Source organism: Aedes aegypti, chromosome 2 (genome assembly GCF_002204515.2).
Source record: "Aedes aegypti strain LVP_AGWG chromosome 2, AaegL5.0 Primary Assembly, whole genome shotgun sequence".
Lineage (NCBI taxonomy): Eukaryota > Metazoa > Arthropoda > Insecta > Diptera > Culicidae > Aedes > Aedes aegypti.
The window spans coordinates 177,079,680-177,095,611 of NC_035108.1; the positions used below are offsets into that span (position 1 = coordinate 177,079,680).

The window sequence follows — 15,932 nt, forward strand, 5'->3', positions numbered from 1 at the left end:
ATCTAATGCTGGCTATTCTAGTGATAAAAAAATAGTAAACTTGGTAATATACTACTAAACTGGTACAGGCTTCAGGAAAAATAAATCGAAGCTACAGCCAGTGGTGCATTTCAAACTGAACGCGAGTCAAAAGTGAACTGAATGCGTTCCTTTTTTGCACGAGAACGCAGCAAACATTGAACTCTCGAGCAAGATTCTGCCACTGCTCATGAACGGCCCGTTCAATTCAAAATGCACATTGAAGCTTAAAACTCGAATAAGCTACATCGATCTGTATTGAATTCAACTCATTCAAAATGTATGGAACCTAAACCGTTCCATAATATCTTTCGCATTGAAATATGTTGTGCATCTGTCATGATATCAATGTTTATTGCGCGTTCAATTTTCAGCTCTCACGGGTTCAAATTTTTCAACGGGTTCAAATATCAACTAATCAATGTTCAAGCCTACTTGATCCCTTGTTCAAAAATTTGAACTGGAACGCAAACTGAACGCGTTCAAATGCAACACTGGCTACAGCTTAGATTTTCAGGAGCACCGTTCTGGAGAACCAAAATGCTCACTATGCTGAATTTGATCGATTATTTAATACAAGCACGTGGCCAATAGATTAGTTTTCAGCATGAACGACTGTCAGGTACAGTCATCCCACAGTTATGGATAGCACACAGATATGGATCAAAGTTGGCTTAAACGGAGAATATCTCAACAAATAGAGTTGCAATAACTCAGAACACATTTTACCTCCGTGAACCATACATCTGTACAGCATCGCAATCAATCATAACATGCTCTAGCATAATTTTTCTGTCCGTATGAAATAAAATGTTATCCAAACCCATAGAATCGTTGATTCATATCTGTGGGACATAGAAAACCATACCACAGTTATGAATCAACGATAAGACGATTCCGAAAGAAACGCCAAAACGTATGCATTCACTAACATTCGTTTACCTCACAGATAAATTGCTCTGATCCATAATATAAGTCGATTTGATCCATAATAAGGACCTATCTCTTCCAGTGATCCACCTCTGTGGGATGAATCTATGACAAAAGGTCGAAAGGACAGAAGGTCGAAAGGACAAAAGGTCGAAGAACATAAAAGAAGGGACAAAAGGTCGAAAATATTTTTTCAAAGAAGGATAAATTTTCCACCATGCAAATCATTTTCGACCTTTTATCCTTTCGACCTTTTGTCTTTCGACCTTTTGTCCTTTCGACGTTTTGTCTTTCGACCTTTTGTCCATGAATCCTGTGGGATGGACAACGTTTGAATTTTCTATCGAAATCGATACTTTTTCATAAATAATCGGGAATTTCGAAGTGTATTCTTCAAAACAATCATATTTTGCATTGTCAGGTAGGTAATTTTTAGTTAACACGACGTCACCATGATTTTGAATCATATTTTATTCAAAAAAATGACCCTAAGTTGATCCATAACTGTGGGGTGACTGTACTGGACAAAACTTCAAATGGTAAACTTTTCCTCTAAATAAGCTTGAACTAGAACATATAGTTTCTCATGCTTGAAATACATTGCCGTTAAACTTAAAATCATCGAATCAAAATTAATGTTTTCATAATTCATCCTACAATTGATGATAGAATAATAAAGTTCGATCAAATCCGTCACAATCCTATTAGAACCGAATAGTGCTCTCGCCGATTTGTCCCCTCTACAACTTCGGCTGCTAGTGGGGTGCATTTCGACACAAGTTTCCTCCAATTAAGCCGGCATCGTTGTAAGTACCCATCTCCGGTGAAACTATCTCAAATTAAAAACTTTTGCAATATCACCTCCTCGTTCATGGCGCAGGCTGTTGATGCAACATGCTGCACCATACCCACTACGGCTACAATATCGTTCAAAAGCACTAATAGAAACACGTTCGCTGCGCTTCTGTCGGTCCAATTTACAGGTGTCACAAAGCAAGTCGGTGATGCTCTGCTGCTCGAAGGACAGCAACGATCCGGACGTGTTGTCAGCATCGGAATCGCCCCGTGGGGAATCGTCGAACGAAACCACGAACTGCTGGGACACAACCGGGACGTTCCTTGCCACAGTATAAGCTCTCCGCGGTAAGTTACACTTCACTTGCTTCAAATGTTTCGATGCAGGTACTGCTACTGGCTTGTCGGGGAATTTAATTTATTTCACAACACAGAGAGTTTTTTTTGTTGCGGTTGTTACTCCACAAAAGTGTAAATAATTTGTATTAAGTCTGCTATCATAATTGGACTCTCGTACAATGATACCTCCATTTACGTAACTTTTATTTACTTTGAATTCCCGTTTATCGAAAAATTACTCTGAATAAAGGCCTTTTACAGGTGTAAACAGTGATCTATCGGAAATTTTTGAATAAGATAATTACTCATACAGACTCAAACAAGCATAGTTTATCAAGTTTTGAGATCAATGACAAATATTCCAATTCTATGTATGTCCCCCGACCCATAATGTAAACAGCGGTTTCAGTGTATCAGCTTGATGGTCACCTAGTACTTTCCCTACCATTCCAGCTCAAAATTGGCTGTGTTAAACAATCGTCACGCTTACTTCCTGCTCGTGGATAACGGAAGCCAGGGACGCTACGGGGCGGAACTGATCCTGCGGCGGAAACTGGAGAAATACATATCGAACCAAAAGTTGCAACCCTGTAAGTATTTTCCCAACTTGAGTAGAGCGAAGCTAGTCTAAGGAAGATAGTTGAATCGAACAGAATATATAGCACGTACGCATATTTCGACGTACCATTTAAAAAAAAAAGCCGGGAAAGCAATTTATGAACTCGAAAGAAGCTTAGCGAATAAAATGCTCACGTTTCCTGCTAGCAAGTCTCTATTCTTCTACGACTTGTTGCGTTCGTTGCAATACCGACCGAAGTGTGGGTGTTTGGTTCACGTAATCCGTTCTTTACTGGTGTGTCGATGAGAATTCGAAACGGTTTCAGCGTCTTCAGATAATTTTGCATTATCCCTTTTCTCGAGCACGCGGAAAATTATGTGCAATAAGTAACATTCTTTCGCGATTAGGAGCAAAATAAACTCACTGGGTGGAATGCTGAATACTCGGAAAAGTTTTTGCTTGGAATGAAATTAACTTTCAGGTCAGACCAATAAATAAATAAACCCATTAATCATAATTACAGTTATCGTAGCTGCATACTGACTGCAGCACTCTTCTATGAGATTAAACTCTAGACATATATACATCATAGCTCCAATCATCACGTATCATTTCCATGCCGGGTGCGAAACCATTTTCCAATCACCGAAGCGCACATAAATCAATCATCATAACGTAATTAGAGCAGCAAACATTGATTATAACAAATCGCCGCAATGAATCGTGCATATCCGTGGAAATCAATAAGCTTCATGAGAATTGAAGGCAGTTGGCAAACAAATCCTAACTTTGTCACCAAGACTTCGGCTTTAGATTATGAATATATTCGTACAGAACAAAAGTACTCTTCAATACTCTGATGCAAATTTTATGGTTCCGAAACTCTTACACCTCAAAGGTGCCAATAATCCTCCCAAACTTTGAAACGACTTGGATGCAATACAGTGATTACTATGAGTGTCAAAGTTTAGGAACAAATTTTGTTACGATAACAAATGGTGTTTACATTTGTTTTAATGAGAATCACATTTTATAGTTTTATAGGGTTGGACGCAAATGAGCTTAAGTAAAAAAAACTTTGAATTGAAGTATTTTAGGAAATATTTTACAAAATTTAATTCTTCCGCTTCCCGTTACCAGATTAATCTGTGCCCAAAAACAAGCAAATCTACTTCACATTATTTGTTTTTTTTTTTCTGTTGAATAGAAAAGTGCATGTGTTTTTCATGTTTAAAAATAAGTAGTCGTAACTTTTCCAAATCTCTAACGATGACTTTAGTGTAAGAAGTTAAAGTGTTTGGAGTAATTGTGTGTTTGGCGAAACTTTCTAGTTGGTCTCAAAAAGGGCATCCCCTAAGGGTTCTCTTCCACTTTTTTGAGGTACACTCTAACCTCTTTTTACGACCGTTTTTTACCGACGGTTCTTTTTCCGACCACTTTTTTACGACCGATATTCAGATTAACGACCGTTTTTATAAATGATCATTATCTTAAAAAGTATTCAAAATAGAGGATCATGATGTTCAGCAAAATTGTTCAGTAGTTCAAGGGCTAACATATGGTGGTAATTCAATTGCGGAATTCTGCCACTAGGCGGCGCTAGTGAGCATAGAACTTTTGTTTTGCGGATATCTCAGGATCCTGGCCACTTAGAAAGATGGCGTCTTCGGCAAAGTTATTCAGTAGCTCAAGGACTATCATTATTCTAGCCAAGAGATTCGAAATTTTGCCACCAGGCGGCGCTAGTGAGCATAGAATTTTTGTTTTCCCGATAGCTCAGGATCCTCTGACCACTTAGAGAGATGGCGTCTTCGACAAAGTTGTTCAGTAGCTCAAGCGCTATCATTATAAAAGTTATGAGATTCGAAATTTTACCACCAGGTGGCGCTAGTGAGCATAGAATTTTTGTTTTGCGGATAGCTCAGAATCCTAGCCACTTAGAGAGATGGCGTCTTCGGCAAAGTTGTTCAGTATAATGATAGTCCTTGAGCTACTGAACAACTTTGCCGAAGACGCCATCCTTCTAAGTAGCCAGAATCCTGAGATATCCGCAAAACAAAAGTTTCAAGCTCACTAGCGCCGTCTGGTGGCAAAATTTTGAATCTCATAACTTTTATAATGATAGCGCTTGAGATGAGAGGCGTCATCTTTCTAAGTGGTCATGATTTTGAGATATCCGCAAAACAAAAGTTTCATGCTCACTAGCGCTACCTGGTGGCAACATTTTGAACCTCATAGCGTTTATGATGATAGCGCTTGAGCTACTGAACAACTTTGTCGAAGACGCCATCTCTCTAAGTGGTCAGGATCCTGAGATATCCGCAAAACAATAGTTGCATGCACACTTGTACTACCTGATGGCGCAATTTCACTTAAGCAGTGTTGCCAGCTACGAAACAAATTTTGAACCCTTCATGAAATACTGGATTACAGTTGAAGAGCATTGCTATGTTGCTAAGCATTATATTTTTCTGTTCCGCTCAAGTTTGATGGTTTTGGTCTTTACTTTATTCTTCTTAAACAGTGTTGCCAGCCACATGATCATTTGTGATTCAGCCGACTGTATGGCACGCAACACTTCCTTCAACTTTGGTGAACATTCGGTATCGTTATCTTTAAAAATTTTTGGTGGTTGCATATCACACCCCCATAAAATTGACTCTTTTGATAACAATCGAGCAGTGTTGCCATCTATTACCAAAATATGAAAACTTGAACGGCTATTTTGGAAAGTTCCCATGCTTCAACTTTGCCGAATATGTCGAATCAAGATTTCCGCATCTAGACGTTGCATTTTTCAAAAACATAATTATAACCCTGATTTTTTTTTACGACCGATTTTTTTTACGACCCCCCGATAACGGTCGTAAAAAGAGGTTGGGATGTATCATTCCGATGACTTCAAATTAAAAAATACAAAATTAAAAAAAAAATATCTACTTACATGAAATTTATAATATTTGTAAGAAATTTAGAAAAGATACTTTTGCCTCACTCTAACTCGGGTTTCTAATACCAACTACATTTCCTGAGTGGAGTAAAGTGGGGAAAAAGTTCGATCTTAGTGTACTAACCAATATTTCCAGGAAAGCTATACTAGTTGGAAAGAAGTACACCAGGGAAATTTCAACATCTTAACTCAAATTTTATGTTGAACGATCATGTTTCAAAACATATATCAATTTAGAGTTATAACAGTTTTGAAATTGATTGTCTTAATACATTAATATCCGAAGTATTGCACATTAAAGTAAGTGGGTCTAGAATTTCCATCGCAATTACCCCAGGATTCTCATACAAAAAAACACATGGGATTCTCATAGGTTTCTCACAATCCACGCAGTATCTTTACACAATTCCCACATAATATATGAAGGTTTCATATAAAGATCCCAGAGAATTCTCATAAGGATGTGACTCTTATGGGATTCTTACATGACTTCAAAAGTATTTCCACGGTATAATCTCAGGAATACGATTAGTTATAGACATAACACTCACAGGATTTCCTAAACTCACATCGGGTCCAGGAATCTGAGACTTTAATTTCAGATTCCAAGGGATCTCCACTGATATCCCAATAATAACACTGAAATCATAGGGTCCACACCGGAAATTATAGGATCCACACTCGAATTGTAGGAATTCCATGACCCACGTCACAATTCCAACATCCAAACTGGAATTCCAGGATTCACACTGGATGCCAATATCCCAGGATCCACACTGATTCTCTACGATCCAGACTGAAATACCTGGATCCACATTGCAATCTTAGGATCCACACTGAATTCCCAGCTTTCACACTGGAATTCCAGAATCCACACTAGATTCCTAGACTCCATACTCAATTCCAAGGATCCATACTGAAATCCCGGGATCCTCAATGGAATCCAGTGCCTCACTGGATTCTCAGAATACACACTGGAACCATTAGGAATCCCAGGTTTTGCACTGAATTACCGGAATTAGAAACCAAGGATTCACACCGGAACCGGAATCCCAATATCCATACTGAAAACCCAGGATTCCCACTGAAATTCTAAAAGCAACTCTAAAATCCCAGTTTTGACACTGGAATCCCAGGATCCACATTTAAAATATAGCAATCACACTGAAATTACAGAATCCACACTGTAGTCCTAGGACCCACACTGAAAACCCAAAATTAAACTGCAATCCAAGGATCCACACTGGGAACTCAAAATCTCCCAATATCCACTGTAATCCCACGATCTACACTGGAATCCTAGGGTGTACAATGGAAACTCAAAAGCCCCACTAGTGTCCCAATATCAACACTTAAATCCTAGGTCCCATACCAGAAATCCTAGGATCAATACTGGAATCCCAGGATTCATCTTGAAAACCAGGGACCTATGTTCCGATATCTGCATTCACACTGAAATCGCAAGATCCACACTGGAATTCAATGATCCACACTGTAATATCAAGGTCCAAACTGGCATCCCAGGGTCAACAATGAATTTACAGGATCCATATTGGAATCTCAGTATCCGCATTGCAATCACAGGACCCATACTGGAATCCCAGGATCCATATTGGAATTCAAGGATCACACGATTATGTAAAAATTGTAACGATATTCACTGTCTGAAATCGCTGTACTGTTCGTTAGTGCGTCCTATTCTTGAATTCAGTTCACCTGTATGGAATCCAATCTACCTTAATGGTGCGGAACGCATCGAATCGGTTCAACGGAGGTTCATTCGATTCGCATTACGCAGATTACCATGGCGAGATCCTTATCGTTTGCCGAGCTATGAAAGCCGTTACTTGTTGATCGACATCGAGACCCCTCGAACACAAAGAGACATCTCGAAAGCGATGTTCGCCGCTGACGTTCTACAAAACAGAATAGACTGTCCAGCGATTCTCCACGAAATTAACCTCAACGTTCAACCTCGAGCACTTCGGAATAATTTAATGCTACGATCTCCATTGCGCAGAACGAACTACGGGATGAGCACCGCTATCGATGGAGTTCAAAGGACTTTTAACCGTGTCTCATCTAAGTTCGATTACCACATGTCCCGGACTACACTACGCCGCCTATTCCCAGATGTTCTGACTGAAGTCAGAGAAATCTAGTAAATCATGCTCTCTGTTTATCGTTACGTTCATTTTAATTATTGACAAGCAATGTATGTTTCGTTTAAGTATTTTAATATTAGGGCAGAACCATTGGGGCCACTGTCGGCCTGTTGGTATATCTAAATAAATAAACACTACAATCTTAAAATCCACACTTTAACACCAAGATTCACCCTTGAAACCCAGAACCTACAATGTAATTCCAGAAAACACTTTAACTTCCACGGAAACATATTTAAATTCTAGGACCCACACTGGAATTCCAGAATTCACACTGGTATCTACACTGGAATGCCTATATTCACACTGAAATCCTAGGATCCACACTGAAATAGTGAAGTCCATACTAGAATCAACCTCACAAACAGCTCAACATCTACACTGTTATCCCAGGATCAATACTGGAATCCCAGGATTCATACTGAAACACTAAGATTCACACCGGAATCCCATAATCCACATCTAAATGCTACGATTCTCGTTACAATCCCTAGACCTATAATAGAATCCTAGGATTTACACTGGAAAGCCAGAATCCATACTGAAATTCCAAGATCCATTCTATATTCCCAAGATTTTCACCCGGTCATCAATGAAGTACAGTAATCTAGAAACTCAGTTACAAAACTGTAACCCTACGATCAATTCGGGGATCCCAAAATTCACACTTTAATTCCACGATATTTACCACACTGTAACCCAACGGTCCAAATTACAGTCCCAGGATCCACTCTGAAATCCTATGATCTACACAACAATCTCTGGATTCATATTGGAATGAAGGAATCCACACTGAAATACCAGAATCCAAATTGGAGTTCCACACTGGTATTCTGATGGGCGCACGGATTGTTATCATGCCCATTTTATCGAAATTCCCCATTTTTATTAGGTTTTCGATAGGATTTCTCATATTATTGCTGTTTTCGTTTGACATGAAAATCTTGTCTGGGCTCATTCATACTTAATTTAGGTTGTAAGTATTGGAAATTATTTTGTATGGAATACCTCAGCTTGGTATTCAGTAGTTATTTTCTTCTGCTCGGGTAAGAATATAAAGATGAAAGCGCAGTAGTTTACGCTGACCACACGGATCGTTGATTCTATTTCGTTTGGCATAAAGTCGTTTGGAATAATGGCCATTTGGCATAATAAGTGATTTAAAACTCAAATTCGAACACATATAAAATATGTGATTTTTTCTTCACTTTTGAATATATTTTCCTTGAATATCGACATTTTTCAAAGCTTTTTACCTAAATTGGCAGTAGAAAAGAAACGTTAAAACGAATGTCACCTCAAGTAATCCTTGGTTTCAGAACAAACAACCGTTATGACAAATGACTTTATGTCAAATGACGATTATCCCAATCGATTTTATGCCAAACAGCTTTATCCCAAACGACTTTATGCCAAATGACCTACCATCGGATCGTTTTCATGCTCATTTCACCCGAAATCCTCATATTTATAGGTTTTTTCCCCATGATTTATCATATTATATACAGGGAAACAGTTCATTAGCTACTAACATATCGTTTTCCAAGCGATAGTGTAGAGAAGGCAGTGCATGAATTAAAACCAAAAACAAAATAAAGACCTCCATTTCCCAACATTTTATGGCACATACAGTAATTTAGCAAAATCTAGAATGCCGTGAAAAGTGTAGTGCGATCTATCAAACATGGCTACATTTTGCAGTACCAAAGTTCCAAAAGCAGTACTAGAAGTGGTACCCAATCTAAGCTCGAGTAGGACGGACCTAGAGCAGATGTTCAAATTGATCACACGGATCGTTATCATGCCCAATTCACCCAAATTCACAATTTTATCAGGTTTTTCATAAGATTTATAATGATATATGCAGGAAAACCGTTTATTAGTATTGACGTAACGTTTACTTAGCGATACCCTGCTCCCTTCTCTAGAGAGTGCATGGATTTGAACTGTCTGCTAGGGTCGGTATCAAGCTCGTTTTACCTGAATTCCCCAGCTTATCAGGTATTCAATAGGATTTCCCATATTATATGCAGGGAAACTGTTTATGAACGGTTCAAATTACGGTTTTTTAGACGATATGAGTGTAGAGATGTGAGTACAAATGATGGACCTGACCGCACGGATCGTTATCGTTATATGAGGTTTCCATATGTTTTATCATATTATACGCAGGGAAACTGTGTATTAGCTATCGACATAATGGTTTCAAAACGATAACAGTTTCGAGAAGAACTAAAGCAGACCACATGGATCCGTATCATGCTCATTTTATCCAAATTGTCCATAAGATCAGGCTTCTGCAAAGACTGCTAATATCCACTCTAATAAAAACAGTTAAACTTCATAAACACTTTATGTGACTTAAGAAACGTTATTTCAGTAGCTCATTATCAGCTTTCCTACATGTTATAACCAGTGTTGTGAAAAACACAAATTCTCATAACTCACGCTTGAGATGCTGAGTTGTCAACCACGCAACTCATTAGTAAAAAATCATGAGTTGGCTCATTTATTTGATATATTGTCTCGCATTTCCGCAGTTTTCTCGCACAAGGTAATGATTTCTTGTTAGTCTGGTAGAATTATAGTAATCTTTTCTGACGTAAACAACAACATTAAATTTTCACGAATTTTTTATGGTTTTTATGAATGAATCATTTTTGACGGCTTGGCTGGGATCGCGTGAGATTTGCGAAGCAGATCTTTAATGATTTTGCTCTCGCGGGAGAGCTCCTTGATTGAGATTTGAGTGTAAATCTCTCAACATTGGATATAACAGAAGACCTTTAAAAAAGTTGAAAAAATGAGGAATTTGGATAAAATGAGTATGATAACGATCCATGCGGTCAGTTCTTAAACCTGCTTAGTCTCTTGTCACTCAGAAATCGTTATTTCAGTAGCTTGTCATAATTTTTCTTAGACATAACACAAGAAATACTTTACAATTGTGATTAAAATTGAAAATTTAGATAAAATGAGCATTTCAACAATCCATTCGCTCAGTTTACTGTACTCACTTTTTTGATTATTGTTGCTTAAGGTGATTATAGAAGGAAGCCACATTTCAAATGTTCAAGAGCACAAGACTTGAGTACCAAAAAGCGCTCCGCGTTGACAATTTTTCCCATTGGTCACCACCAGCAAGCAAGCAATTTGATTGGTTTTCAACGCAAACTGTTGTCAGATTCTTCAGTCTTGTGCACTTGAAAATTCAAAGTTTGGCTACGTTTTATAATCACCTTAAGGACTGTTCATTTTATAAAGTGGACACTTTGTTTATGCTATATCTTTTTTATTTATTGATAAAATCGTAATCGGTTTTCTGTGTATCGTTGACCTATTATTCTAAAATGCTATGAAAATATAAAATCTTTGAAAATGCTTTTGGTTGAAGAGCTAAATAGTTTTTCCAAAAACTCTTTAAAAAAGCTGTCCGTCAAAGTTTAACATTATTTTTCGCAAAACAAAAATCCTTATTTTTATAAACAAATTGTATGTTTGTATCCTTTACTATTCTACTAAAGGTAAAGCTTTAAAAATATTAATTATATTCCACCATTCTATGACATTAGGTAACTTTAGTGATTTACCCATTTATGGCCAAATTTGCTCATACACCATCCTTTCACTCCCAGCAAAAGAGAAAAGTAAAAAGCGTGTTCAAAACTAGTTTGGATTACTAAAGAAACTATATTAGTATAAACGAAAGCTAAATCGTGAGATTAAACTACAGTCTTAAGTATAAATTTTACTGTTTATGGTAATTTTACTAAAAAGTCTCATACTTTTAAAATCATGTACGCATATTTGTCGATCTACAGCAAATTGTAAACAGTTTTCTCTGAATTTTTCAATTGGTAATCTCAGAATAACATATTATGAAAATAATATGTGGAAAATAAAATCGATTTTATTACAGTAGTGTTGCCAATTTTGATGATTGTCAATGTACTTTGATAGGTCTTCTAAGAATAAAACAATTGTGTTTCTGTTGTGCTTTGAATGTGACGTGGGGACTTACTAAGTAGCTCTATGAAGGCGTAAGTTATTTTTCATATTAATACTATATTAGGACTTCCGTCAGGACGTACTTTTACACAAAAAATTCTACTCATATCAATTCCCATCAAATTTAAAAAAAAAAATTCTTTAAAAATATACGGGAAAATTGATTTTATTATATCTGTAAAATTGTTGCTCCAAAAATAACTTGATTTTTTCCATCAGGCTTCTGATTGATGATGCTTTCGAAGAACAAGCCTTTTTTGAAAATAGAAAATATAAATTATCGAATTGTCCAGTCAATTTCTTACAATCATTGATTTTGATAACCTCAAAAAATCGACCGATCTAATCGTTGTTCCATATTTGTGTGAAATTTAATTATTTTGGAGAATTTTTATTATCACAACATTGTACAATACTAGTCGAACGATGTACAAAAAACCGATTGAAATTTCATTGATTAATAAGAAAGATACAGCATGCACAAGGTGTCCACTTTATAAAATGAACAGTCCTTAGACCTAAATAACTCATTAGAGATTTCTATGCATATAATAAAAGAAGTCCAATCAAGGATCAACTAAATATGGAGAATTTGATTGAAATGAGTATGATCACAACGCTTGTGATAACTTTTTAATCCAGCACTTATTTCCTTCGACAATAACTGCATAGAAAACATTCATAATAAATTTTCTTGCATGATATGAGAAATGTTACGAAAGCCTGATAAAATGGGAAATTAAAAAAAGAGGATTACACCGTCTTTAGCCAAACGCTGCATAGCCTGAACCAATCACTAACATTAGGTAACGGACAACACAGAACACCCAGTGGCCCAGTGATGAATTTTACGTTTGGCGAAAAGTTTCCACCGACTGGAGCGGGAATCGAACCCACACCTCGTAGCACAATACGCCTGAACGACTGATACCGCTAACCGCACGGCCACGAAGCCCACAAAAATAAAAAAAAAGCATGATTTCCGATCCTAAATTCACTTCTTTAGACTGTTATTGCTTAGAAAGCGTTATTGTATAGTTCATTATCAGCTTCCCTGAATATAATATGAGAAGTCATGAGACTGACAAAAACGATAACGTTTCACCAATTGTAATTGTTACATTCCCTTCCGTTGACTTTTATAGCTTAAAAAACATTATTTCAATAATACATGAATAGATGCGCTGCAAAGAAATCCTAAAGAAAGTCTGATCATTTGGGGAATTTGGGTAAAATATCCATGATACCGATCCGTGTTTTCACTTTTAATTCATGCATTCCCTTTTCTAGGCTATTACCGCTAGGAAAACGTTATTTCTATAACAATTGGATTAAATGGACCAATTGATGTGAAGTTTGACGTCTTCTCGGTAAGAATCGAACTCACGACTCTCTGTTCTCTAGATAGGGCGCGTTACACCTACCCCACGAGAGGACTCATTGACGCAGAAGTTAACCTAAATTCGTTTACAGCTCAATAATCACGTGGTCCTCTTTCGCAAAGCGCACCTCTTTCGAAAGAATAAGATGCCCATCCAAACATATGTCATGTTTAGTTTTTCGGTAGTTGCTAAACTTCCACTCGGCTGGTTAGCCGAAAACCACGGTCATAATTAATTAAACAAGTATGTTATTTCTATAGCCAATAAACGATTTTCCTGCGTATAATATAATAAATCTTATAAAAAACTAATAAAATGGGTAATTTTGGTGAAATGAGTATGATAACGTTCCATGCGGTCAGGTTAAACTCCTATTCTCACTTACCAAGTCTTTTACCGCTTAGAAAATGTTACTTCAATAGCTTATAATAAGTTACCCTGCATATAATATGAGAAATCCTATGATCCTATTATGAGAAAACCTGATAAATTGGGGAATCTAGGTTAAAATGAGTTTGATACTGACTCGTGCGGTCAGTTCTAATTCGGGCACTCCATCCTCTAGGCTATTATCGCTTAGAAAACAATGTGTCAGTAGCTAATAACTGGCTTCCCTGTGTATAATATGTTAAATCAAATGGAAAAATCTGATAAAATGGGGAATTTGGGTGAAATGCGTATGACAACTATCCGTGCGCTCAGGTCCAACTCCTACACTCAGATCTTCATATTTCTATCGTTTATTTAATCGTATTATCGTTTATTTAATCGTCATTTAAATAGCTCATACACTGTTCCCCTGCATATAATGTGAAAGACCTTATCAAAACCAAACAAAAAATGGGAAATTTGGATAAAATGCGTATGATAATAATCCATGCGTCCATCAGAACCACTTTCATTCAATTCCTTAGACATGTTTCATAAGATACAGGTATTTTCTCAAGGATTACTTGTTGCGTTCAGAAGATACAGTATTCTCCGTCGGTTTGTTACTTTTTTCCCAACTGTGCGCTGATTTGAACTTTTGCCCCACTTTTAGTCAAAAAAATGGTTTCCGATCATTTTTGCGAAAACTAATATACCTCAAAAAAAAAAAAAAATCTTCTTATACCGTGATGCATCATTATCCGGACACTTAAGCAACGCCGAAAGTTCAAACGCTAGTTTAAATATGTTTCTGCCACACTTAGTACAAGTGTTATTGTTATTCACATAGGTACACATCTAAATTTTGTGTCATGGACAAAAATATAGTTAAAAATACAAATATAACATGAAAAACCGTTAAATTACTGAAGCATGTCGTGTTCTTAAATCCGGACACATGCACCAAAATGCCGGACGTTTTTGAATCGAAATCCGGACAGAAGCGTTAGGGTAGACAAAACATATGTGAAACTAATAAAATACACATAACTCAAACCTAAAATCTTCAATATAATAGAATTCGATGCATTCATATGCTTAAAAATATATGAAAGGCCAAAACGTTGACGAAAATTACTATAGTTTTACCTGCACCCCGTGCCAACAGCCTGTAGTTTAGGTTCACTGAAATGATCCTCAATATTGATACTTTTCTTGTGTAAATCCATTATCTGGTAACTTGTTACACTTTTTGTTATGTTATTGTACAGTTTTGCACCAATTCACATTATAATATTTTCCAAAAGCTCAATAAACATAAGGTTTTTCGATGCGTCCGGATTAATGATCACTAGGCTATAACTCCGGACAGCGTTCGAGGCAGCCTAGTTTCACCCCGCATATGCTTATTTGCATAAGTTTTCCCACTATTTCGTGCACTACACTTCAACACTATTATTTCGAACACTTTTCAGAGACGTACAATATTAAAATTGCATGATTAAGTAACTTCATCGTAAGTCGAAAGTAGCTGACGTTCTTGTCGAAAACTTCACTATTGGATTTGTTGCTTTGGAGGAACGACGTTCAACTGGTGCGGTCTATTTGTTTTTATTTTTAATATTTTTTTGCAAAGGATTACTAGATGAAACTATGAATTAAAATGAAGAGCAATATGAGCTTATGCATGCTATAAAACTTTTGACTTTTACTGTGCGCCCTGTTTTCAAGTTACCTGTGAGAGAGAGCGAGACAGCGCTAACACACGGCGCACAGTAAAAGTCATGAGAACAAAAGAATTTATGGCACGTACAGAGGCTCATTGAAAGCTATGAATATAAAGTATAAACCTACATTTATTGTTTAATTTTATATTTAATTGGTAAATACTATCAGAGTGTCCGGATATTGGTACCGTCCGGATTTTGATTCACCACGGTACCCCTATAAACAAATGAAGTGTATTTTTATTCCTAATTTGCTCCATACAAAGTTCGATCAAAAATTGCAATTTTTAGTCTTAAAACAACAAATGATCTAACTTTACCAAATATCAATCGTTTTGTTATGATATTTGGAATAAAAGTTTTTTGCTCTAAACCATTCGCATTTATAACATTTTTTTTAATAGAGCTATAAATCTTAAATAGAAACTCTTGTCCAACTCGAACTTTTACCCCACTTTAGATAAATAACATCTTTGTTAACGCAGCAGTTGTTTTGAAAAATCTATCGGTCAGGGGCTACATGCTCCCTGCACCGGTAACGCCTATGAGCCACATCAATGTATTTTTTTACAATAACATCCATGCATATTTACCTTTTAACAGAAAAAAAAATCAAGTAAGGGCTGTATCGTATATGAATTGAAAACATTGAATGGATATGTTCTTCCAGTTTTGCTGACAAATCTGCAC

The 15,932-nt window shown here is 36.7% G+C and overlaps 1 protein-coding gene across 19 annotated transcripts in view; it reads left to right on the forward strand.

The window, feature by feature from the left end:
• Positions 1-15,932, forward strand: part of LOC5577794 (transient receptor potential cation channel trpm) — a 384,986-nt gene that overhangs the window by 323,414 nt on the left and 45,640 nt on the right. For all 19 annotated transcript variants that reach the window (XM_021843253.1, XM_021843248.1, XM_021843247.1 and 16 more), the window contains 2 exons: positions 1,932-2,091; positions 2,536-2,672. In XM_021843253.1, coding sequence (XP_021698945.1) covers positions 1,932-2,091; positions 2,536-2,672 — 297 coding nt within the window. The remainder of the gene's footprint in view (positions 1-1,931; positions 2,092-2,535; positions 2,673-15,932) is intronic.